The 26,601-nt window shown below is 46.0% G+C and overlaps 1 protein-coding gene and 1 long non-coding RNA gene across 3 annotated transcripts in view; both read left to right on the top strand.

Moving 5' to 3' along the window:
* Positions 1 to 9,113, top strand: part of Klhdc10 (kelch domain containing 10) — a 61,847-nt gene extending 52,734 nt beyond the window's left edge. For both annotated transcript variants that reach the window (XM_071611895.1, XM_027950115.2), the window contains exons 7-10: positions 425 to 491; positions 1,020 to 1,067; positions 3,035 to 3,174; positions 4,095 to 9,113. In XM_071611895.1, the coding sequence (XP_071467996.1) occupies positions 425 to 491; positions 1,020 to 1,067; positions 3,035 to 3,174; positions 4,095 to 4,304 (465 nt within the window). In that variant the 3' untranslated portion in view covers positions 4,305 to 9,113. The remainder of the gene's footprint in view (positions 1 to 424; positions 492 to 1,019; positions 1,068 to 3,034; positions 3,175 to 4,094) is intronic.
* Positions 9,114 to 14,861: 5,748 nt separating this feature from the next.
* On the top strand, positions 14,862 to 20,826 carry LOC114104133 (uncharacterized). The gene is made up of 3 exons (XR_003584790.1): positions 14,862 to 14,912; positions 19,804 to 19,919; positions 20,765 to 20,826. It is a non-coding gene; the product is annotated as an uncharacterized lncRNA (long non-coding RNA).
* The last annotated feature ends 5,775 nt before the right edge of the window (positions 20,827 to 26,601 follow it).

Genomic DNA, 26,601 nt, shown 5'->3' with positions numbered 1-26,601 from the left:
CAGTGGTAAAGTAGCCCAGGTTTAATCTTCGGTATTATGGGGTGGGGTGGGGTGAGGAGGGAAAAAAAAAAAAAAGGAAAGACCAGAGAAAAGCAAAGGAAAAGAATTTTTTTCAACCCAGAATATTTGCGTAGGCTGTTGTTAAAAATTCAGTTTTCTGGGGCTGGAGATTAAATAAAGATATTGTGTCTACCTATTGGTAGAGTGTTTGCCTAGCATGCACAAGGTCCTGGGTTCAATCCTCAGCACCACAAAAAAAAAGAAAAAAAAATAAGTTATTCTATATGGGAAATCTCTGTTCCTTGTGCTCAGTTTTTTTAAAAACTGCTCTAAAAAATATGTCTATTTAAAAAAAAAACATTTTCAGGCTAATTAAAATTGCAAGTTATTTATCTGTATATATGTTCTTTTTTTCCCGCCCAAGATACATGCATACAACCTTGAAACCAATGCATGGGAGGAAATTGCAACAAAACCTCATGAAAAAATAGGTAAATTAAAAGTATTAATTCATTTAACAAATTTATTTTATACTTTTACTTGTGTTTTTTTTTTGGGGGGGGGGTAATTTTCTTGAGTTACATGGCAAGTAAAATATCTGTTTAACTGATATTAGAAATCACTTCTTCCTTAGCACAATTATTCTTTCTTAGCAATTGAGCAAAGAATTTTACCAGGGATTATTGAATTCTGTGGCAGAAGTGGGGAAATGTGGGTGGGAAGAGAAATCAAGATCTCCCTAACTCTTCATGAGTAAAAGGGTTGGGGAAAGCCTCTAGTAACCCCTGTCCCTGCACCCCACTTTGTTCCCCGGCATCTTAGCATTGTCTGCTATAAAGAGAGAAGTTTTGATGGCTTTTGAAATAAGGAAGGATTGGAAGGACTAGTCAATGTTTGCTTAATATAAAAAAGGGATTGTTTTGAGCTATTTACAAATATGTCTTTCACTGTGTCATATCAACATCATTCCTTATCTTTCTGGGAATAATGGAATTTCTGTTTTTATGTGTGTTTGGCAGGTTTTCCTGCAGCCCGAAGATGTCACAGTTGTGTTCAAATAAAAAATGGTAAGGATTCTAAATAATATTTTGATCCATTTCTGTAATTGTATCTGCTGAGAATGACTTATTTCTTAATGATAATTTCTCAAAAGAGGTTCATAACTTTGGGAAGAATCTATTTCTGATAGTTTAAACTTAAAGGGAAAACTATAGAGTCATGCCTCTCTTAGCAATTGTTATGATGTAAACTAGTGTCTGGATTCCTTCAGTTATCAGAGAACTCAAAAATTGGCAATAAATAAGCTTTTATTGTACACCTAATCTTTCAGCATCTGACCTCAATAGATATCTGTGGTTACGTTTATAACACGGTGATTGCTTATATAGTGGAAACCTTGGTAGATATTGTATTAAAATGATAGTAACTCCTTCAGAATATTATTTCATAAAGTTTATCCTGTTCTCTGACTAATGTCAAATAGAACTCAGTTCATTCTTTGGCCATATTATAACAAAGGCATTGTATGGCTTCAGAAAGCAGTAGCAGCTCCTTTATCTGAGTGTGATAATGACTCTTTTTGGGATACTTCCTGTCTTTTCATTTACAGTTTATTTTATTCTTTGATATACTTCCTCAAGTGCTTCCCCCACTCCAGGAAGGTGTATATAAATGAGCCGGATAGACTGTATCTTTTCAACAGCTTAGTTCATATTTAACCAGAATTATTCTACCATTTCTAGTACAGAGGGGCTTTTTGTTATGCTCTGCTTTGGGGATAGGATATATAGATACTGTCATTGTTCAGCTTTGCCTCTCTGAGAATGGAGCTGTTCTTAAAAGGTTTCCTTGAATCCTAACCAAAAAAATTGTGATGTATTTTATAGTTTAATTAATTATTGGCTTAAACTTGATTTAGACCTGAATTAAGATATTTATTCATTTGATTCTTTGAAGCCAAGCACCATACAAATGGAATTCAGCCTTGATTCTGGGCATTTAGTTAGACTGTTCACATAGTCTTTATTACAAGTTGACTAACTAGTTAGAACTAAATGGTTTTACAAAAACAAAATTAAAATTCCACCTTTCCTTTGGGGAAAATTGTGTTTCTGACAAAGAGCTGTACAGATCAAATAGAGCTTCAGAATATCTTCTTTCAACTAAAGAAAGCCTAGAAGAACTTCTTTTGTGTCCCCAAGCTGCACATTGCACTGAGTACTTCTCAGGTTAAATGTCTACAGGGAAAGTGAGCGCAGCAGTGTACACCTGTAATCCCAGTGATTACAGAAGCTGAGGGAGGAAGATTGCAAGTTCCAGGCCAGACTCAGCAACTTAGAGAGACCCTCAACAACTTTATGAGACCCTGTTTCGAAAAATAAAAAGGACTGGAGATGTGGCTTAGAAGTAAACAGCTCCTGGGTTCAATCCCCAGTATGAGAAAGGGGGAATCCATATGGAGGACATTAGTCTCTGTGGGCAAATAAATGTACGTACTTTCCAGAACATTATTTAAAAGAAGAACTTGCAACTGGAGATCTATAGATGTGTTTTGTTTGGCTCCTACGTGCATTAAATTTCTTTTGAATTAGTGGCCAATACTTATAATTAAAATACTTCATTAGAAAAAAAAAATCCAGATTTTCATCTTCTCTTGAAAAATGGAAGATCTGGTAGTTACTAATCATAGCCAGCTCTCTTTTAGAACATGAGTACTCCTATATATTGTACTGAGACTTCCTGTCATTTATTTCCCCTCAACCCCTTGCCTGGAACCTAGAGGTATTTGAATTTGAAAGGCTTGATATGAAAACTTCCTAAAAAGCTTTAGCCCCTGCCCCCCAAAGACTCTTCCAACACAGTATCCCAATTCTGTTGAAGGACAAGCCAGTAGCATGATGGACCACACAGCTGAAGTCCTCTCTCTTATGGGGCAATCCCCTTAACTGTCAGCCAGCCTTGTGATCTGTTGTAAATCATGCTGTAGCTTTGGCTCTTTTCCTTTGTGTGATCTTGGCCTTCTCTTTTTTGATAGATGTATTCATTTGTGGGGGCTATAATGGAGAAGTGATCCTGGGAGATATCTGGAAGTTGAATCTGCAGACATTTCAATGGGTGAAGCTTCCTGCTACCATGCCAGAGCCAGTTTATTTTCACTGTGCAGCTGTTACACCAGTAAGTTCTTATTTTTGTATCTTCCTTATGTAGTTGTAGATGATAAGAAAATCTTTTAGAAAAAAAATGCCGATATTGGCAAACCTTGAATTAAGAATTGTTTTTAAAAGTTCCTTTTGAAGCTAGCCTTTCCTCTGAGAAAAGAGGAGGAAAATACCAACATACCCAAGTTTAAACAAACAACATAAATGTAAAAGAAACACTACATATGGCATTTAGGTCCTGGCAGTGATATCAAAGGTGTTTCCTGAGAGGGTAAAATAACTTTATTCTCCTGTACCATATTATTGAATATGTCACTGCAGAGACCTTTATTTTCAATTTTGTATTCCCAACATTTAGCATTTGGGGTACTTAGAATAGTGAAAATTTAATGGCTGGGGTTGTGGCTTAGTGGTAGAGCGCTTGCCTAGCATGTGTGAGGCACTGGGTTCAATTCTCAACACTGCGTGTAAATAAATGAATAAAATAAAGGTCCATCAACATCTAAAAAAAAAGTTTTTAAAAATTTAATGTTAGTTAATAGTGAAGTTTTTTGTTGTTGAAGTAAAACACACACACACACACACACACACACACATACACACACCTATAGTTTTTTTCTTAGTAACCCATTCATTTTTTTAAACTCTGTTGATTTCTGTATATGTTGGGATCAGTGAAAACTTCTTTTCTTTTTTTTTAATTTTTTTATTTTTTCTTAGACCTGGGATCCAGCCCAGGGCCTTTTACATGCTAGGCAAGTACTCTACCATTGAGCTAGCTACATGCACAGCCTGAGAAATTCTGTTTCAACTCATTGGATTTAATTTGCTATGGTTTATTTGTTTTGTTAATTTTTTTCTTGCTGAGTCTTCAGCACTGGTGTCTATTTCTCTTCCGTTTGAATTTGTCCTCTTTTGATTGCCATTTGTTCATAGGCTGGTTGCATGTACATTCATGGAGGAGTGGTGAACATCCACGAAAACAAGCGGACTGGGTCTTTGTTTAAGATCTGGCTGGTGGTACCTAGCTTGCTGGAACTGGCATGGGAGAAGCTGCTCGCGGCCTTCCCCAACCTAGCAAACCTCTCCCAAATACAGCTTCTGCACCTTGGACTAACACAGGGACTCATCGAGCGCTTGAAATGAGGATATCTGGACTGTTCATTGATGCTGGAAATGTTAATTTAAAGAGACTCCTTTATTTATGGGCAGTGTAGGATGTGCTACAAAGAGAATTGGTTACCCTGATCAAGGCCTTATTCAGAAAATACATCAGATGCCTTTCTGTAAATTGGTTTTTAAGTTTATGGACATCTCACTTTTCCATGTGCTTTCTTCTTTGCTTCTCTTCCTCCTGCCTCAATACATACCCACATACTCACATAGTTTCTCTTTCTTGATGGAGTTGAGGGAAAGTTTAAAAGTACTTTAATAATGTCATTGATCAAGATAAGATAAAGAAATTTTTTAAAAGGAATTCTGGGCATAATGACCATGTCAACCAATGCTCTACAGATTAAAACATCATCAACAAAAACAAAAATAAAAACGTAGTAACAGCTACAAGTAGTTTGGGGGATAGATTGAGAAAACTAACCTTGAGAATCTTGCAGGTTATTCTTAAAAACCAGGATGTTTAACTTGGTATTTTCAAGGTGTGTCTGAGTAGTTGGATTGCATGGCAGCAGTGATTGACATCTTGCTGCATGTATACCTAAGCTTAACCTTTGACTTTGGAGGAAAGTTAAGCAGCGCAGTAACTCCTGGTTAATGATATCTTTTCTCTTCCTTACGGTGCCAGCAGTTGTTAGAGTTGGTTTGTTCAGGAGACTTCTATGTGAGTTGTGGTCTTTGTTGTTGCTCTTAGAAATTATGGCACCAAGAATATTTTAAATTGAGAAATTTAATGTTGTTCAAGTTCTTCTTTCTGGGCAGTTTTGAAATTCTCCTGTGCTTATCTCTCTGACTTCTTCATGGGGAAGAAATGTGTGGTGTAAATGGCCACAGAACAGGAGAGCAGGCAAAGAGCGCCTTCAGATTTGATAACTTGGCTTCTGTTCGGAATGATGGCCTTTGACTGTCACACTGGCCATTTCCTTTTCAAATCTTGCTTCTTTTCTAATCTGTGGACCATGTACCTGCCATTTCCTTAGGCAGTTGGTCCTCAATTTTCCCCGAAGCTTGCTCTGTCTCCTTTTCTGTCTGCTTTAATGCGCATGGTGCTGAAATTGTGTAATAATTGGATAAGTGGTCTTGAGGGAAAAGCCACAGGTCATCCTTCCTGAAACCCAAGTATCAGATACTTAGCGCAAGGAAGGAATTTGCTTTCTCGTGTGTGAAATTTTAGTTCTGATTTGTTAGTTTTAAAAAGAAAAATGACATGAGTTTTCACTTGTTTTGCCAGCAGGCTGCTAGAGAGGTTGAGCAGTCGCTTGCCATGAGCATTTAGATGTGCACAGGTGTTCTCAAAGGTGCTGAAGCATGCAAGAAGGCACAGTGCTGACCCTCCCGCCATCCCCTCACAGAGGGAGATTCATGTGAGAGATGTGGGACACATTTTTCTTTAAGTGCCTCTTTTTCACTTAGCTTTTAAAGTGATTTTTTTTTCCCCCCCATTACCCCAGAAGGGATCTCTTTAGCTTATGTGTGGATTTAAAAATCACCTTTGACTTATTATGGCTAAAAAGATACCATCTAGTGTTCAGTTCTGGGGAAGAGAAACTGTGGCCTATAGACTTGGACTCTTAACTTCTAGGCCTTATTATATCCCATTCTTGTTGGGTTGTGTCAGAGGAACCTGTATTCTGCAGAGTCTTGTAATAAGCACTTATCTGTGAATCTGGGTCCTTCCTGGGGAGTGAGGAATGTGAGGGAGAGGCAGGAAAAGGACAGCTCCTCTAGGGGTCCCCTGCCCCCACCTCTTGCCATTCCCAATCAGTGAGGCATTTAACCTCTTACCACCCACTGCTAGGCTTGTTCCTCAGAGGAGCTCTCTCCAGAGCTTTGATGCATGACGTCAGCCTGCCTCTGGGCATTTGTTGGGATTACATCCGAAACCAACCAAGTCATGCTGTCTAGGGTGGCAAAAGGATTTTTTCCATTGATTTTTGCAGGGACCAAAGACTGAATGCTTAGCTTCTATGCCTAGACTTCCCTGGTCCTTGGAACATTAGCAGGTCTCTGGCTCTGCTGCACCAGAAAGCTGGAGAGAGAGGGGATCTGAAACAGTCCACACTTGCCAGCATCCTTTTTAAGCCTTACGAGGGCAGTTTTCTTTGAGATAGATCTTGGAGGCCTGACATTGAAGACCTTGAATGTGACATTTTCATGAAAGTGCACATCCTTGGTCTACGGTGTCTTCTTTGAATATAACACTTGTGAAAAATTATGTAGTATGACCAGCTCTGAGTGCTATTCACATGCACAAGTTCTGAATGCCAAATGAGACTGTGTGTATGGTGATTTAAATGAAGATGACTGGACTTTTATGTAACAGTCACCAGGCATTTTAGTATACCTATAACCAGCACTTGGAATTCCCGACACCATTACTTGATATGGGAAAGCTTGTGCCTGATGCTCCTCTGCCTCTTTGAGGTATTCCCAGTCATCTTCCTACAGTCTGGAAATTGAAGTGCAATATATAGAAACACATATGGATATATACAGATTATATAGAGGATGTGACTATAAAGCAGCTACACTACTTTTTTGTATCTGTGTTGGTGAAGCCAGCTCATTGCTTTAGAGTAAAATTATGCCTAGAATTTTTGATGTGATCAGCTGGCTTAAGCTAAATCTTGGTAAAGCTGGATTTTCAAGTCCATATTTTCTTACTCCAGGTCATAGAGACTTATTGTTCCCTGGGTTTGTTAGAGTTGAGAATTTTTTTCCCCAGTCACCTCTTTATACTATCTCATGTTTGTGTGTTTTGCCCAGGAACAAGGAAGTCACTGGTAAGGTGTTTCCTACATGGGGAATCAAAACCTAATATTTGGCACTATCAGTTTTTTCACGTATACACTATTTATCTGGGAATGTAATACCTTATTAAATGATGAAAATGATGCTTTTTTTTCATTTGATAAAGTATTTTCCACACCCTGGAGAAACTACAGACTGATAAAGGTTAGAATAAAATGTTAACTGTTCTTCAGGAGCCAAATAAAATCCTTTCCATTGGCAGATTCTTCTTTTTTCAGGGTCTTAATGACATGATGTAAAAATTTGCTCTATACCATTCCTGTCCATTACATAACTAGATTTAAAAGTATAATAATAAACATATTAACATTTCTAAGCAAAAGGTACATTGACAGTGACCTTTGGTTACCCACAGTAGCAAGAGTAAAGCACAGATAATTGAAATCCATAGATAATAATCAATGTTTCAACTTTTCTATCAAACAATTAATTCCTTTGTATTTCTTCTCCCTCCCGTCCCTGTGCCAAACGCACCTCCTTTTCAATGGAATGAGTAGTTAGAAAAGGGAAAGGAAGACCCCCCAGAGGGGCTGGCAAGCAGAGTACACAAGAGCAGCCTGGTTAGCTACACTTGGTCCACCTGGCACTGCTGAACACTGAGTGGAGGAGCCACAGGTGCAGTCCCGAGTTTAGCTGTCACTCTTCAGCATCATCTCCTGCCCTGAGTTCTAGGCTGTCGCTCTTCAATTACCAAAGAACTCAGCACCTGTGGGAAGAAAAAAGCTGTGTATGACACAGGAAATTCCATCATTTGAACACATTGCTTTGACTCTTGACGAGTCCTTGCTTTTTTTGTTGTTGTTGTTTTTTGTTTTCCTTTGGAGATACCTTCTCCAGTTATATCTCCCGATTGCCTGGCATATAGGAAAGGTTGGTCTGTCCTTTCCGACTATGTTGGTCTTTATATCCTATAATACCAGTTTATTTTTATGTGGTCTTACAGATGTTTAGAAAGTAGCACAGGTTACCGAATTGTTTATCTGCCAGCATTCTGATGTAGCACAAAAAGCCATTTTTGCTTCCTTTTTTTTTTTTTTTCGTCCCATTTTTCTGGCATTGAGCTCCGGGGTAGATGAGGGTTTATGGTCTTATGACCATAAGTTCCAAAAACTGGTCACCGTTGGTTTAAATTGCTTTGGTTCCTCAAATACCTTGGGACTCTAGGAGCTTTGGCAGGGCCTGAGGTAGGCTCAGTAGAGTTCTGGAACCTCCATATGTCGCCACCAGATTATATCCAGCAATGAAATTTCCCTTCTATCGTCGTGAAATTTGGTGGAAAGTGACCTCTTCCCTTGTCTGGTGTTATAAACAGAAGTTCTGAGTTGTGCTTCAAAAGTGGTACCATCTTTTGGTGTAATTTTTATGTTTTCAATTTTTAATTTTTACTTTTTGAGATGTTTTTTAAAGGCCCTGCTTAGTCAATGTACAGGGTGAGTCAAAGACAGTTTTCAGAGAAATAGCAAGTTCACCAGGTAGTAGTAATTGCTATTTTACTAGTTACACGTATAAAATACAAAGGAAGCGTCAGGAGACACACTGACTCTCTAAAGCCACTTCCTGGTGCAGAGTCTATGCAGGGAGAGCCCAGGCACCTCCCAGTAAAGATACTTGCCAGTGACAAGTCACTGACTGGAAGAATCCAGACAAGAAAGGGAAGCCTGTCTCTGAAACTGTCTCTGAGGGGTGAGCCTAGGCTGAGCTCTTCTGCAGGGTATGCTTAGGCCACATACAATGCTTGCCTTACTTTAAAGCTTTTGCCACAGTCTTGTTAAATAGTGTGAAAGTCCTTTTGCAGTCTGGTGTGCATGCCTTATGACCAGGACAGCTTTTCCACCTTCCCTGGTTTCCTACAATCAAGTGGGAAATGTAGTGAATTTACCCTGAAATGTCCAATCTGTATTTATGTACCTTGTCAGTGTTTTGCTGTTGGTTTTCTAAAACAATCTGATCAATAAATCTTATCCAAATCTATTTGGTTCAAGTCCACCTTGATTGTCTGACAGTCATTTGTATGTATATGGACTCACCTGTTTGACATAAGCATCAATCCCACCATCTCCATCAATCCCTTTACCATCTCCCTGTGGGTTAGCTTTTTTCTGTAATATCTGAGAGTCATCTGCCTCCTGGGGGTCCTTCCGTCTGCTCACCATCTGGAACTCCTGGACATGTAGTAGTTCGCTCAGGAGAAAGCTACTCCCTCCACAAGGACCTCAGCAAGGAAGCAGCTGCCCATCCTGTATTCCCCAAACAACTGCTGGGCAAGTTTGTATGGGTACATCGAGAGTTTTTCAAAGGGTTGGGGGAGATTCAGAGAATTTGAAAGGAAAATGGAAATCTCTACATAGAGAGTCATAGGACTTTATAGTCCAAGGGAAAAGCCATCACAGGAGGAGAGCCCCGTGCAGGGGGCTTTTCAGGGGATGAAACCATAGTTCCTGCCTCTGGCCTTAGTCTTCCAGATGCTGCTTCTCCAAAACTTGTCACCCCAAATCCACTAAGTCCAGAGTAGGCAAGGACATTCCAAGTCTGGTCACTTTTAAGGTCTCCCTTCCAGAATTGCAAATATACCTCTTAATTTTCAGTGTTTCTATTGGCTAATTATGGATCAAACATACCTTCCAAGGATAAGTAAGCTTAGATACTACAATGTAAATCTACAAGGAAAAAGAAACAATTTCTTCCTGTTTACCCACCTTACAGTTAATACTTGACATGTATCACAAGTTGTCTTCTCCCCCACCACCTCTTCAAAAATGTACTCCCTTCAGATCTACCAGAATTAAGAAGTAAGCCCCCCTGTACCTTTAGATTTCAATGAGTCAGAGCTTTGAAATGGACTCTTATTTGCTTCTGACTGGGTTCTTAGACATTTAGCCCCATCTTGGCCTAGAGGAAGAGGTTTCAGTGGGGTGGTTTTTTCTTCCAGTTACATTTATGATTCTAGTTTGTCAGGCTGCTATTACTGAGCTATCATGATTGAACAGTGCAACACATTCCCTTGCAGGTAATCTTCCTCAGTTGTTGCTTGAAGGGAGAGGACGCTGGCAAAACCACCCAGTTTCTGTAGTGCTTTCAGATGAAAGGCCTAGGTTCTGAACCAGTAGTGCTTTCTGCAGTGATGGAAATGTTCAGTATCTGCACCATCCACTGGGGTGGTGGCCACTAGCCATGTGTAACTATTGTGGCTGAGGAACTGAATTTTGAATTTGGTAATTTAAATTTTTTTAAATGTAAATAACCACATGTGGTTACCTATTAGGACAATTCTAGAAAGAGATGACCCAGGGATTGGGACACCAGGGCTCTGCTCTTGGCCCAGTTCATAATAATCCTGTTTTGAATGCAACTCATTTTACTTTGGGCCTTGGTTAACTCATTGGTCAAAGAGGAGGTTTGCTAGATAATCCCCCACATCCCTTTCAGATTCAACATTTTGCCATTAGGATGCTTGGCCAAAGGCCTGGAGCATCCATCTATACAGCGCTAGGCCTGGAATAGTTACTTCTGCACCTTGATTTGATACTAAGATAGTTGGTCCCACTGTGGTGCTTGGTGGCCTGCAGCACAGGCCAGGCAGTTCCTTCATGAGTGCCACAGTCTGGATCCCTACTTGTGAGGTGCAGGCTCTGAGTATGAGTGCTGTGGACAGAGTAGGAAATAGAACAAGGCCAGCTGCCAGGCCCACCCGTGACCCACTGTTTCCAAAATGTGGTGCATGGTTGTTAAAAATACAGATTCCTGGGCTGGGGATGTGGCTCAAGCGGTAGCGTGCTCGCCTGGCATGCGTGCGGTCCCGGTTCGATCCTCAGCACCACATACAAACAAAGATGTTGTATCCGCCGAAAACTAAAAAATAAATATTAAAAAAAAATACAGATTCCTGGGTCCAAATCACAGAGATTCAGTATAGTAGATGTGTTGTTTTAACAAACTCAGTTGATTTGGATTTAGCTGGCTTAAGACATTTGGGAATCCTGTCATAATTGTCCAGCATGGAACTCTAGAGCCAAGAGTGAATATCACCAGCCCTTGCCCTGTCAGAACTCAGTGTCAAGATGACACACTGGCCACACATATTTATCTCTTCCCCTTCTTGGAGAGCCAATGAAATGGCTTTAGTTTCCTCCTAAAATGGAACTAATAATAATAATATCCTATCTCTTGACATTCTTGTGGGGCTTAAATGAGTAGCTGTGTACACATTACATGGTTATTGACCTACTGCTGCTCTTGGTAGCTGATGAAAGTGAAATATTTACTATAAAGTAGAAAATTAACCAATAAGGAAACTAAACATAAGATGAGGAGGAGAGGTGGGGATATAAAGGAGTCAAGTCCTCCATTCCACAGCAAAACAGGGGATACCTGGAATGTCTCAAATTGAAGCAATGAGCAGGACATGGTTGTACAAGTCTGTGTTCCTAGAGATTTGGGAGACTAAGGCAGGAGGATAGCAAGTTTGAGATCACTGTAGGCAACTTAGTCCCTGTCTGAAAATTTTTTTAAGAATGTTAAAAGGGGCTGGGAGTGTAGTTTGGTAGAAGAGTGTCTCTAGGTTAAGTCACTGGTACTATGAAAAGGGGGGGGGGATTGGGGGCGGGGATAGAGGGAGAGAGAAAGAATGAAAGAAAGAAATGAGCTGTATGTAATACTATGAATGTGGGTTTCTTCTAAGTGAGACTTTCAGATTGGGTGACTCAAAGAGTATTAGTCTCTCATTATTCAGATTCAGCTCCACTGGCATTTGAGAATTTTTAACTTAATAACCAATCCTAGAGGTTAGTGAGAAGAAAAAACAGAGCAAGGGAGGGGCTTTTTAAAAATACACGGTTAGGGGCACCATGGCACAAGCCTGTAATTCCATTGCTTGGGAGGCTGAGGCAGGAGAATCACAAGTTTGAGGCCAGCCCCAGCAACTTAGCAAAATCCTGTCTCAAAATAAAAAATAAAATGCCTGGAGATATAGCTCCAATACAGGAAGTCTGGGTTAAATCCCCAGTACCTAACAAAACATAAACAAAAATCACAAACTGGCTGGGTGCCGAGGCAGCTCAGGAGCCTGAGGCAGGAGGATCGTGAGTTGAAAGCCAGCCTCAGCAATTTAGTGAGGCCCTAAGCAACTCAATGAGACTGTCTCTAAATAAAGTATAAAAAGAGTGGGGATGTTGCTCAGTGGTTAAGCACTCTGGATTCAATCCCTGGTCTCCCCCCCCCCCCAAAAAAAAAAAAAAAAGAAAAATCACAATTTGTCAGTTTAAGTGTGGTCCTATCCTGTTGCCCAGTCTGTTCCTTACCATCGTTTATTCAAGAACAAGGGCAGAGTTTTTTTTTGTTCTTTGATACACTCCATAGCCAGGTAAGAGGAGGACCCTGGGGGTTTCTTAGTGGCATACCAAGCATACCCAGTGATTTGCTCATTTTGCCCAGGGTCCTGCCAATGCAACCTTGAATGCAAAAAGTGAGACAGATCAACTGGAAGGCGCAGGCAGCCTGGCAGGAAGGAACGGCAAGACCTGAGTCAAGGGGCAACAAGCCCTGCAGCCCAGCTCCAGCCCCAGGAAAGAGAAGACTAGAGATGACTGGGAGCGCTGGCCATTTACTGTTTGGGGACTCCACACTAGGCGGGGATCTTTAGAACAGTATTTATTGCAAATGGCATCTGTGAGAAGAGAAAACAGCTGTCATTCAGTTTGTCACCTCAGAGGCCCACAGACAGATCAGTTTATCCTTCTTATACTAAAGCTGCTTGGCTTCTGGAGCTGAGGAGGCTCTTACCATGACTGCCAAGGGTGTGTCCCCAAATCTTCTCCACCCCTTGTAAGGAAGCAAACTTACCTAGCGCACAACCCCAAAGAAATCTGCTGCACCTGGAGTTTGTTTTTTGTGTTTGTGTTTTTTGGTACTGGGGATTGATCCCTGGGGCGCTTATCCACTCAATCCCCAAACCTTTTTTACAAAATTTGAGACGGGTCTCAAGCTCAATTGCTCAGGCTGGCCTCGAACTTGCAAATCTCCTGCCTCAGGCTTCTGAGTCGCTGGGATTACAGGTGGTCAGCACCACACCCAGCATGCATCTGGCTCTTATTTATCACCAGAACCAGGTCATCCTGAAGACAACCAAGATCAGAATATGGTTCAGGGTGTCAGCATCTGTCCCTTGCTCATCCTGCACTACCCACAAAGACATGATCCCGAAGAACGATGACCATGGAGGTTGCTCAGAGCTACTTGCACAATGGGACGTTCAGGCCTAGATCGCCCGCTTTCCATCTGCTTCTGCACCCCACCACACCCGCAAGCTGTGCCTTGGTAGCCCAGCATTCTCTTCTCAGCCAATCTGTAGAGGAACGTATGCCTGGAGATCCTAGCCCCATTTCACTGATTGGTAGGCCAAGGCTAGCCATGGTAAGTGGTTTGCCAAGGGAGTTCCCTGGCCCTCAAAGCCCAGAGAAAGGATGAGCAGCCTCTGATCCTAAGAAGGCACATGCTTAAGAACTCGCATCCTTCCTGCACCCTCCCCGCCCGGTTGCCGATTAACCTGCATCGCCACCAACAGGGCTCTCAAAAAGGGACACTTCCCGGGGTGGGCGGAGCTCACGGCGGAGCAGCCTAGTAGCACCGTGAAGCCCGGGACTGGTCGGTGAAGCTGTGCTGCTAGCGGTGCGCGGGGAGTCCCCAAAGCGCCACCTTGCCCGCAGCCGCCCACCTGCCCCCGATCCCTGCCAGCTGGGGCAGGATGCCCGCCGCACACATAGCTGGAGAGCAAAAGTCGCGGTTTTCAGGTCGCAACAAGATGGCCTCGTGCTCGCGCCAAGTCGTCTCCAAAAAGCCTTGCGGGGTGGCTTCTCTGCCGCCCCCTAGCGAGCCGCGGAGCCCGGCGGTGCTCCGCCAGGAGGTGGCCACCGCTTCGGGGAGGCTAAGCGGTGGCCCTTGTTTGGGCCGCTGCTAACTGAGCACACGATACTGCCCTGCCCCGGGCGGGGCTGGATGCACCCGGGACACGGCGCTGCCTTCAGGGAGCTTCCATGGGAGGAGGGGAGGAGGCTGACCAGGAGCTGTGCGGAAAGTTCTCGAAAGCCTCCGAGGACCGAGCCAGCGTACTAGAGGGTGCTGGAAAGTGGCACACTCCATCTGTTTCCAGACACAGTACCCAGCTCTAGGTGCCTTCAGGTGCCACGTCCCAGGGGAAGCCCAGGAAGGGGCGTGGGAAGTGAGGAAGGAGAGGCAGCGGGCAGCTGTGGCATCGCTGGTCACTTAGCCTAACAGCACGGGAAGCTTTCAGCCCAACAGCCACACCCAAGGGCCCCTCTGGCGCCACAGGGAGCGTGCCAGCAGGAGGCAAGCCCCTGGTCCCGGCCACTTTAGGCCTGGGCACCCGGGGTGCTCAGTCACCCACCCTGAGCACGGACTCTTGCATAGTGACATCCTTCAGGACAAACAGCCCACAACTTGGGGCAGCTCCTGTAGAGGCTACCCAGAGCCAGGCCCTGGCAGGAAGGGAGACAAGGACCCTGTGTGGAACTGGGGCAGGGGCTTGGCACGGAAGTATCGGACCCTCTCCATTAAAGCTGCTCAGGGACCAGAGCCACTCTTCGGAGCTTACGCAGCCCCGGCCACCAGACTGCAGAGGGCGGCTCCCAGTGCGGGAGGGGGAGCCACTCCGAACCGGAATGATCTGGTTTAGGGCGGGCTGGCTCTCCCTCCTCCTCTTTGCCGCCCACCCCTTCTCCCGCGACAGGCTGATTTCTGCCGCAGTCCCTGACCAAGGTAAACAGGGGGGAGGTGGGGAGGAAAGAAGGCTCTGTTTCCATGGCAACCCAGAGGGCGGTCGACACGGCTCTCCGATGTGTGCGTGTAATTTCTGAGGGAAAAAAAAGATTCACTGCAAAAGCCTTTACCGTGGTCGCGGTGGGAGTCATTCTGGAACACTACATGGGCCTGGTGTTGGGGGGAGAGGGGACCTTGGGCACCCTAGTGGAGTGGCAGATGAGCCAGGGCCTGGGGACAGAGACACCCCAGGAGTGGGTTTGCACCAAAAATGCAGTCATCGACCCAAGAAACAGAAAACAGATACCAAAGTCCCAGACCTTCCCACTCCCACCTCACTGCCCTTTTCCAGAAAGCCCTTCCAAGGGGCAGCCACGGAGCTGGGACCAAGAGACCCAGGGACTCAGGCCCGAACAAGAGTCTGTGTGAAACAGAGAGATCCCTAGTTCCCCATCTCAGAGAGCGGGCAGGACACTGCTCCCCTGGGAGCACCTGGCTGGCCCCATCTTACTCCTCAAGACCTGTCCTGTTTTTCTGGAGCCTGATCCCTCAGTATGGGATCAATGGCTGCTGGAAGAGGTGAGCCTCAGGGAACAACGGAATAACTCCTGCTTGAAATCGTGGGTGTGGGTCTCAGGGGTTACCCCCTCCCATCCTGAAGGCCAAGACTGTCACCATGTCACTCTCCAGTAGTTGAATGAAGTCTCTACTGACGGAAGCCATATCACCAAAGCCCTTCTCTCAGGAGCAACCTGAAGGGGGTCAGAAACCTCTCAAGACTTCCTGTCAGATTCCTCAGAAACTCATTCCATTCCTGGGGTGCTAGCAGCTGGCTTTATCCTTCAGCTCTCACCTGTGTGTGGGAGAGGGAGCTGTGGGTGGGTAAGCTTCCTGTCCCAGCAAAGCTGAGTGAACCTGAGTAGCTTCCTTCCACCTGCCCCTGACTTAGCAGCAGGGATGCTGGCCAGAAGCTGGATTCTTCTAGCTCAGTTTCCCCTGGCTAGACAACAACCCCCTCTGGCAGTGAGGCTTCTAGGCCCAGGAAATCCAGGCCTCAGGCCTCCTCTCTTAACATAAGACCTCAGATGCTTGTGGTCTTCCTGGGAGATACCTTCAGGAAAGAACCAAGGGCAAAGACAAGAAAAGGCAAATAGGCCTGCTTTTCCCTTGCAAAAATCCAGAAATGCCACATCTCAGATCTTTCCATGGCCCACAGATTCCAAACTTCCCTAACTTGAACACCTACCTCGTCTCTTGGCTCACTCCAGCCAGAGGTCTCCCTGCTGCTCCTTAGTCAGGCACACTCCCTCTTGAGGCCTAGGCACTGGTGGCTGGCTCTGCCTGGAATGCTGTCCTCCATACTTACACCATCAGTTCTTTATTTCCTCAACTTCAGTTCTTTATTCAAATGTCATCTCAGTGAGGCAGAGCCACGGCGAGGGTATCACCATGAGGTCACCAAACCTTGATGCCTTGATTTTAAGTTGTATCTATACCCTCTCCTCCCCTAGCCCTGTCCTCTTCCCATCTCACTTTGTGATCATCTTGTTGTTGTCTGACTCCCTCTGTAAAATGGAAGTGCTGTGAGGACCGGAATCATCTGCCTTGTTCTTGTGCTCTCTGGAGCCTCACTCTTGGATGGATGGATGGATGGTAGGTTAGTCAACTTTTCATCACAGTGACCAAAATCCCTGACAAGAACAACTTGGAAGAGGAAAAGATTATTTTGAGCTGACAATTTCAGAAATTTAGTCCATAGAGGGCCAACTCCGTTGCTCTGGGACCAAGGTAAGAAAGCGCATCATGGTGGAAAGCCTAGCAATGGAGCACTGCTCACCTTGTGGCAGCAGGAAACCAGAGAAAGGAAGGAGTGGCAGGGAAAATGCACCCTTCCAGGGCACACCCCCAGTGACCACCTCCTCCATCCATGCCCTACCTACCTACAGTTACCACCCGGTCAATCCATTCAAACTAGGATGGGCTAATTAGATCACAGCTCTCATCTGATCATTCCACCTCCATTCCTGTAGTAACAGGAGCTTTGGGGGGAACTTCATATCAAAACTATAACAGTAGATAAATGGGACCACAGGTTCGGCGGGTTTTGTCCTCCAGACAAGTGAGACCTGTGCCTTAAGATAGGCATACACAGAGATGTACAAGGGTCACTACTAAATCAAAAAAGCAGCAAACTAGCTTTAACAAAAAGACTAAAAGTAGATACTGCTACTTCTACCAAGCTTGGTAGCTCCAGCCCGGCTTTAAGGTCCTATGCAACAGTATCTCTAGCACCACTGGAGTGCCAGGGTCCTGCCCACTGGGTTCAGCAGGGTGGAAGACAATAGCTCAGGTATGCTCCTGCCCCACACCAAGGAATTTTGGGGATTGCGCAGAGTTAGTGGCAGTGAGAGAGACCCAGCCCTATGCATTGGGCGGAGATGCAGGGGTGAGGGAGAAGGGGAAGGGGACCATCTCTCAGACTCATGCTGGCTTTTCTCTCAGGGATATCTGCAACCAGGGGCTGTGCGTGCTCCTCTGCTTCATGAGGCTCCTATCTGACCAGTAACAGCAGGTTCTAACAGTTCCATCAGTCGAAACTTCCACTTGCAGCATGAGTCACCTTCAATTTCCTGCCTGCCTCCTTCTTTTCTGATTGACCTGATAAATTCAGGACAGCTTTTATTGCTTTTGGCAAAAAACAAAAACAAAAAAAAAAAAAACTGCCATTAAGATTTACAGAGCCCAAAGCTGGTACAATGTAATCTTCAGAGTAATTTACACAGTGAGTTTCAAAAGATGAAAAGTTAGCATTTCAGAGGTAATTTCATAAAAAGGATTATCAGATTAATCACTATGTCAATTTAATAGTGGTGTCGAAAATAATTAATTAGCTTTTCTTGAAGTCAGCAATGCAAAAATGGACTTAGAAGGAATACAAATGGCCATGCCAAACGTAAGTATGTTTTGGGCAATAGATCTTGAGAAAACTCTTGCTGGAATTGCCTGCTTGGCAGAGTGTCGGGCGTGGGTGCACTGGCACAGAGTAAGAAATTGAAAGCTACTGGAGCATCCGGGTCTCCAGGACAGCCTCTGCATTTGACTGCAGGAGGCTTGTCCCTGCTGCTGAGCGAAGGCTGACCTGCCACATGTTGAATGGTCCTGCAACACCTGGAAATTGTGTCTAACCAAGTTGACAGGCGTGTTGACAGGTTGCTGTGATGGAACATGGAGGTGTGAATTGCATCTGACTTGTGAAATTACCTGTGATCGCTCCAAGATGGGATACAGTCAACTCTGCCCAGGCTAGTTATCAACGCTGTCCTCAAGGCTCCATGGCGGCCACGTGTCAGGGCAAGTTAGGTCCTTAGTGGTGTGGTGGGCTGAATGATATCCCTTCCAAAATAGATATGTTCGAGTCCTAAACTACAGCACCTTATTTGGAAATAGGGTCTCCGCAAAGATGATCAAATTAAAATGAAGTCATTAGAATGAGCCCTAATCCAACATGAATGTTATCCTTACAAAATGGGTAAATATGGACACACACACACACACACACACACACAGGTAGAGCAATATGCAAATGTGAAGGCAGCATTTGGGGTAATATGTCTACAAGCTGATGAACATCAAAGATTGCCAGCAAACCTCTAGAAGTGAGGAGGGAAGCATGGACCCAACTGCCCCTCACAAGGAACTAACCCTGCTGACACCTCCATTTTGGACTTCAAGCACCTAGAATTATGGGAGAATAAATGTCTCTCATTTGAGTCATCCAGGGGACTATACAATGGGGCATCGTGGAAAGTCAAGACTTGGGTGGTAGTGTTTTTGATGTTTTGGTATTTCTTTAATAAAACTTTCTCATTAAAAAAATTTAAGCACAGATTTTACATAATGGGATGATGTGACAATTCTGGGTGGGAGGTACAAGTGTTGTCTGTGCTATTCTCTAGGTTTTCTTTTAAAGAATTAAGTCAAAAAGAGCTGCTTTCTTCTGGGGTTGCTGAACTCATAGGCTCTGAGCCTGAAACTGTGGGGAGCCATGTCCTGAGGAGAACAGCCCAGCAGGCAGAAGGGTTCTGATGACCACCTGGGCCCCACTGAAAAGGTTGTGAAGATCAAGTACAAGAATTATAAAAGGGTGACCAGAAAAGTGTCTGGTAGCAGTCTTGTGAGACACTGCTAGGACCACAAAGCCACATTTAAGAGCTTGTGGAACATGTGGTTCCAGCCACATGAGCTGCCCCACACCCTCACATGCCTTGAGCCAATGCCAACATCAGGAGGGCTCTTCCCAGGATCACTACTCACCTTCAGGGAGATATCTTCCTCACCACTTCATACCTCAGATGGACCTCTCCAACCTGAGTGGGCCAGAGTGCTACCCAGGGTGATAATGGCCAGTTCCTCCAAAAGGGCACCATTGGTCAAGAGGCCTTAGTTACTCAGCAAGTACCAGGGAGTAGTTTCCACAGCTTGTAAAGAGCCCAGGGTGGAGCAGCGAGATGGAAGGGGAGCCAGCCAAGTGGCTCAGTCTGCAAGAGTATCATTTGGTGGGAAGATTGACCTCAAACTGCTTCCTCAACAGCCCTTTTGGGGAAAGCAGATCCCAAGCTGCCTCCTCACAGTGCTTCCAAGGCTGGCTCCAGTTTCCATCCTGCCTCCCAAAGGTTCTCCACTCCCCTTTTTCTCTTTTTCCTGGGGACACAAAAGTTAGGGCACCATTGCCAGAGGAGCATGTGTGGGAATCTTCTACTGTGGGTTGTGCTCCCAGGTCTAGACATTTAGGCTCCCTCTCTGTGGCTCCTAGAGAAGGGGCAGGCCAGTTTGTGCCACTAGAATGCTCCCAGACTGTTGGGCAGTTTGCCTCTTCATCTTTCTTCCACAGATTTAGCGTCGGGTTCTTCCCCTTGAGAGAAAGGTGGCTTCAAGAAGAGCAGTGGCACGTCCTAGATTCAGGCTTGGGGGAAGAATGAGGTGAACTTTCTTGTTTCATCTACCAAGGTAATTTATTTTCTCCTTTTAGACTTTTCCATACTGTTCCTCTGGGGGGCCTTCTTTGAGGGCCTAGAAATGCCAACACTTCCTGACAAGGGCATAGTGGAATTTTTGACCTGGAATAGGAAACTGAAGGGGGCTGGCTTAGGGTGGGGACAGTGGGATGAGGAAAGCCAGTGATGTTTTGGATATAAGTTGTTCAGAGGCATAAATCTTCTGCATTTGGGAAGTCATTTTGGGGTAAATTTGGAACCTGAAATGGTGCCCTTGCTCACTCTTCCCTGGGAGGAAAGGCAGGCCCATGTGGGGCCATTCACTCCCCATCCACTCTGGCAAGGTCACTTTGTAAGGGCCAGCTGGTAGCTTCCTTGTTATTGCAAAGTGATTTAATTCTTTAATGTTCTATGGATTAAAGTCCTTCTTACATTTCAAAAGACCAGATGGGAGCCAAATAATATGGCTTGTTTTTGTTCTGGGGATGGAACTCAGGGTCTTACACATGCCAGGCAAGCGCTCTGCCACTGAGCTACACCCCCAGCTCCAATATGGCCGTTTTGGTTTTCTTTTAATGAGACCATGAATAGGATAGCACTGAGATGGCAAAGATGGCTGCTGGGTGCCCTGGGACTTGTTGCCCAGAGGGCTTGGTAAGCCCTGAATTACTTTCATCCTCATCCCTGCAGGGAGTGTTGTCAGTCCCTATTTTCCAGAAGATTCTTGTAATGATTTCTGCAAGACTTTGCACTTTACAGGTTTCAGTTAAAATTTGATTCAACATGAGGGTAGGGGGAGGTGAAAGGCTTGAGAAACCTTAGATCATGAAAGCCCTCAAGACCTCTTGCTCCCACCAGGGGCTGCTTGGCTTTGAAGACATGCTGTCCCTCTCCCAGATTCTGCTCTCTGAAGTCTCATGGTGAGTCACAGCACCAGGGCCTCTCCCTGCAGAAGGGTGCTCTCACTGCTGCTGGGCGTGACAGGAAGCAGTGGGGTGAGGGCTGGGAGGGCTGAGCACTGAGGCCAGGCAAAGTGACCAGACTCACAAGCCTCCACCCACCCACCTAGAAGATGAAGACATGGGTGCTACCTGCTGCTGCCTCCGCTGTGTCTTCTTTTGCTCTGGATCTGCCGGAAGGAGCCTGGCCCTCATCTTCACATGGGGAGGGCAGGTGGGCCAGACAAGGCAGGTCACCCCAGGAAGGGGCGGCTGCCTAGCTGAAGGTATGTGGTCCATTGCAAAGAGGGCTTCCTCCACACATGGCTCTGAGGGTCCTCCAGGCCCTCTCTAAGTGACCATTTTGTTTCAGCAAATAGTTTAGCACAGGCTGAGAGCAAAGCTCCCATACCAGGGGCTGGGTGTGGTGTAGTGGTACAGCCTATGCTAAGCACACATGAATCCTGGCCCAGCACGTGCGCGTGCGCACACACACACAGACACGCACACACACACACACACACACACACACACACACTATACCCACATTAGGTACTGGGAAAAGGAAACAAGAAAAAAACGGGAAATGGGTCTACTCTCAAGGATATAAAATGATTAAGAAACAAATCCACTCACAAAATGGTGCAATGTGATGCAGGCTAATCAGAGGTGATGTTAAAAGGTCAAGAATGGGCCGGGTGCAGTGGCACATGCCTATAATTCCAGCAGCTTGGGAGACTGAGGCAGGAGGATTGCAAGTTCAAAGCCAGCCTCAGCAAAAGTGAGGTGCTAAGCAACTCAGTGAGACCCTGTCTCTAAATAAAATACAAAATAGGGCTGGGGATGTGGCTCAGTGGTCAAGAGCCCCTGAGTTCAATTCCTGGTTAACCCTCTACCCCACCCCACCCCCCCAAAAAATTCAAGAATGTTAGCACACAAGGATGACAGTAACCCATAGAGGTGACTGCTGCCACCTCTGAAAGTACACACTGGCAAGTGGTAACCCACACAGAGCAGGCAGGGGTTTGTGTGAACCCAACCGACTGCAGCCATGGCGCTCAGGCCTGAGTGTGAGGAAGAGCTATTGGGATCTTGAGGTGCAGGTGGTGAGGCGCCAACCTAGAGGTTCTCAGTCAGTAAACTGAGTCAGGCCTGAACCTGCACTTTACATAAAACCCACAGATGGGTTCTGCTCTAAGCCAGTCTGCAAACCACACTTTAAGAACCACAATCAGGAATTCAAACCAAAGCCCCTCCCTAGAGCAGTCCCAGGGGGCAAAATAAATGGGGATATTTCCCATGGTTTGACTCCAGCTACCAGGCAGCACCCTCCGTGGCTCAGTACCACACATATACACTCCGTACTACACACACCACACCCCTCACAACCCACCACACACACCACAAACCACACCCCCCACACCCCACAAACCACACACACACCTCACACCACACACACCACAAACCAGAACACACAGACACACCTTACACACCATAAATACCACACACACACTCTCACAAACCTCCATACACCTCACAAACCACATGCATACCACACCCATATATACCCCCCCACCCCCACCAAATATACCAGGAGCCCATTCACTCCTGGCCTCCAGTGAATCTGTGACTTGAACAGGCCAAGTTTGTCACCCACGCCATGAGGCAGCAAGGAGACAAGGGTCCTGACCATGACTCACTCTCTGCACGTCTTTGCCATTAGAGAGAAACTGCGTCAGTGCCTCACACTGGCTCTGGCTGCACAGAAGAGTGAAGGCCCCTGGCTCTTGTTCCTTTACCAGCTCTGCTGTCAGGGGGCCTCGTACCTCAGCACTGAGATTTATTGATCTCATTTTGCAGACGGAGAAAATGGATACAGGGAAAGAAAGTGATCAGCCAAAGGTGAAGCAGACAGGGCCCTGAGCAGATTAAGTGTTCAATAAATCCGCAGACTGACGCAGAGGGCAGGGGAGGGATGCTGAGTGCCAGAGGCCAGATCCCCTCCCGCAGTGTCTAGCAGCGGGGGAAAGATGGGGCGTGCAGCACCCCTGGCTCTTCCCTGTCCTGGGGCTAGTTGAGGAGAGGGGTGGCCTCCAGCTTCCCAACCCCCTCTCCCCACCCTGTTTCTGGCAGAAGAGGGCAAACAGAAGGGATCACCACAAGGGCATGTAAAACTTCCTGGTCCTTTGGGGCTGTTGGCACAACTTGAAAGGCTACACCTGGCATGTGGCATCTGAGTTACTGCCCACATCCAAAGGGTACCTCAGAAGAGCCAGCAGCACCTTGCCTGAACAGCCACAAGGGTCAGGATGGCACGACCACTGTGGCCCTTCATCCCTCTCCTTGCCCAGGTCCTATGCAGGGGGTAGCATTAGGAGCAGAAGCTCCTAAGAAATGGCAGCTCCAGGGGAGTGCTGGTTCATCCTGGGGCCTCTTGAGGCAGGTTCCCTCACTACAGTTGGGGTCTTCTCTGCCCATGGCCACCCTGTCCCCACTCCTACCCTTTCAGGGACCTCTAACTAGAATTCAGTGAAATGTCAACCTGGGTTTCATGTGGGTGAGGAAGAGAGGTCAGTCAGCTCTGGAAAACACTGGCCAGGAGTGCAGCTGCAGGATGAGGGACCTGGCCACCTGAGAACCACTGCAGTTCTCAGCCCATGGTAGGGAATGAAAACCAGCTGTTTCTTTTGCCCACAACTCAACGTATCATGGAAAACTAGTGACCTAAATGTCATCAGAGAGGCAGCATGGCTGTGTTGGGGGGCCATGGCTGCCTTGGGCTTCCCTGGCCAGGGCCACACTTAGAGTACCTCTGTATGAGTCTCTAGAGTGCCTTTTCCCTCCAGGTTGAGGACAACCATGTTCTGTCTGGGTCTCTGTCCTGCCAGATTCTCCCCGTTGCAGTAGGTGGGCCTGGGCCTTGCTGTCCTCCTCAGGGCTGGCCCAGGTGAAAGGAGTGCTGTGGGGGGACACTGGCTGCTCCTGCTTCCCTCACAGCTCAAAGAACCTAGAAACCAGAAGCCTTCAGTCTATGGAGGTGGCCAGGGCAGTGGGGAGCAATACTGCCTGTTAGCTCAGGGTCTGCTCAGAGCCATGAAAAGAAAAGCAAGCAAGGCCCAGAGGCAGAGCTGCCACGCGACTCTGAATTCAAGCCAGGAGCAGGTGGCCATTAGAAGCCAGGTTCCAGGCTCATCCTCTAGAGGCCCCATGGGAGCCCTGGCCCCCTTTCTGGTACCAGCTGTGCAGCCTGGCATGGAGCCATACCCAGGAGGGCGCACAGCGTGTGGGGCTGCCAGGGGACTGGATGCGAGACTCACTCCCCACTTGCTAATCACTCCCTTCTCCTCCGCCTCAGTTCTCGCACAACCTGCCTGCCCCTGGAGGAAAGCGTGCCCATCTGACACCTCACCCGCCTGCCCCTGGCTCCCTGTGGCACATTCATCTGTCCTTGTCGCTCTTCTGCTCTATATTAACCCCAGGGCCTAGTCCGTCCCCTCCTCCTCCTGCCTTCCCCAGGATGAAGGTCTGTTGCCTGCCCCCAGCTCCATCCCAGTGAGCCTGCACCCAGGCTAGGTCCAGCCAGGAAGGCCTCCTGCAGCCTCTCCAGCCATCTTGGGGTAGACTCTGAGTGGTTCAAAGGGAGCTAGAATCAGCACCGTGATCAACTCTCCTTTCTCAGCCACCATGAGGTCGTCCCATCACTTCCACTCAAGGGAGGCAAGGACTGGGCAGCCTCTTGTCTCTTTGACCAGAAGCTGAAAGAACAGTCTGACCCAAGGAGGCAATGGGAGGTCCCAGGAGTGTCAGACCAGACTGGTGACCCGGCACCAGAGAGCCAGCATGATGGGGAAGGGAAAGGAGAGGAGAAAAGAGCACAGCAGCCTGGTTTCTCAGATGCCAGGACCAAGCAGGGCGGGGGCACTCCAGGCCTTCTGTGGGCTTTCAGGCCTTTTGTAAAACGACAGTCCAACTGCTTGATCTCTAAAACCACTTCTAAATTTTCCTGAGCCATGACAAGAAGAAAAAACATCTTAACTAAAAGCTGAAGCAGCCAGAAAAGCCAACACTACCTGCTTGTGATACTCCTGCCTCAGCCTTCTGAACTACTGGGACTGCAGGTGTTTGCCACTGTGCCCAGATGGGTTGTAATTTTGACCTATAACGTAGCAGGAAAAATATAAACCCTTGAACTAAAGGAGTCAGAAAAACATGCTGTTTGTTGCATAAATTCACAGTAGAAATTTGTGGAGTTGCTTTTTGTGTGTACGTGCGTGTGTTTGTGTGTGTGTGTGTGTGTGTGTGTTTCTGGGGATTGAATCCAGAGGCACTCTAACACTGTGCTATATTCCCAACCCTTTTAATTTTGAGACAAAATTGGTTGATCACGGTGGCTTTGAATTTGTGATCCTCCTGCCTCAGCCTCCTGAATTAGTGGGATTACAAGCATCCGTCATGGTGTCTGGCTACATAGTTAGTGTTCAGTTCCTCTGACAGGAGGATGAAGTCAGGGTTCCATTCTACAGGGGTTGTTAGTTGGGGCACAGATAGTAAGTTGAATTTTAGGTATGTGCAATGAAGGGTTGGAAAGGTGAGGTGATGGCATGTCACATGCCATGAAAATGAATGCAGAAGTGATATTTTGACAGAGATCTTTTTTGCCCCAGTGCTGGGGATGGAACCCAGGGCCTTCTGCTGGCTAGGCAAGTACTCTACCACACTCCCAGCCCAGAGAGTGTTTTTTTTTTTTTTTTTTTGGATAGAGATCTTAATGAAGACAGGAAGGAATTGGTAAAGATAGCCAAGGGAAGAACATTCTGAGGATGATCACATCCAAGGTGTTCTGCCTAAGGTAAGGATCTCCTACTTAAGATTCAGATTTCTAACAATGCATTGCCATCTTCACGTGGATGTTCCAATAGCAGCTCAAGGGTGACATGGTTAAAATTTCTCTTCTGCTCCACTCCTTTTCCTTCCTCACTGCTGTTATTTGTGCCACCATCTTTCCAACCACTGAGACTGAAACCTCGAGTTGTGTGCACTGGTTGTGGTCATCCTTCAACTAATGCTCTCTCTTCGTTGCCACCTCAGGAAGCCAGGCCCTGGGTTACTACAGTAGCCTCCTCAAAAGAAAGCCCCTCTCTCATCAGCTGTTCTCGCTCTGGTCCACCTGCAGGACTGTGGGCAGAGCCACCCTCCTTCAGCACTGCTTTGAGTTTCTGCTCCACAAGCTTCAGGGTATCTCCTATTAACATTTGTGATCCTTCCTATAGTACTTCAGACCCCGTTTTCCATTCAGTCCCATCATCCCATGTGCCCCTAAACCCAGCTCAGGTTGGCTTCTCTATAGTTTTCTAGAGACATCTTTTCCTGTTTTCATGTCTTGACTCCTACTTCTTCCTTCTACTAAAATCCTGATGCCACCTCTTGCATGAATCCTCTCCCATTAGATTCTCACTTACAAGAACTTTCCCTTCTCTTAATCTATAAAATTTTATTTGTACCCCTTTTCTTCTTATCTAGATTTTTTTTTTTCAATTTTAAAGGCAATATAACATTGAAAAGTACTTTAGGGGGGAAAAAAACCCCTGAAAACAGAAAAACAATCTTCTATATTCCCACTTCAACAAGTGAGTTCACATTTGGATATTTTCTTCTAGTTCTTGGTGATATGCGTGCCTATTTTAAAAAAATATATATTTTTTTATTTATAGGTGGACACAACGTCTTTATTTTACTTTATGTGGTGCTGAGGATTGA

The sequence above is a fragment of the Marmota flaviventris genome, chromosome 1 (assembly GCF_047511675.1).
Source record: "Marmota flaviventris isolate mMarFla1 chromosome 1, mMarFla1.hap1, whole genome shotgun sequence".
Taxonomy (NCBI): domain Eukaryota; kingdom Metazoa; phylum Chordata; class Mammalia; order Rodentia; family Sciuridae; genus Marmota; species Marmota flaviventris.
This window is presented reverse-complemented; position numbering and strand designations above follow the sequence as displayed.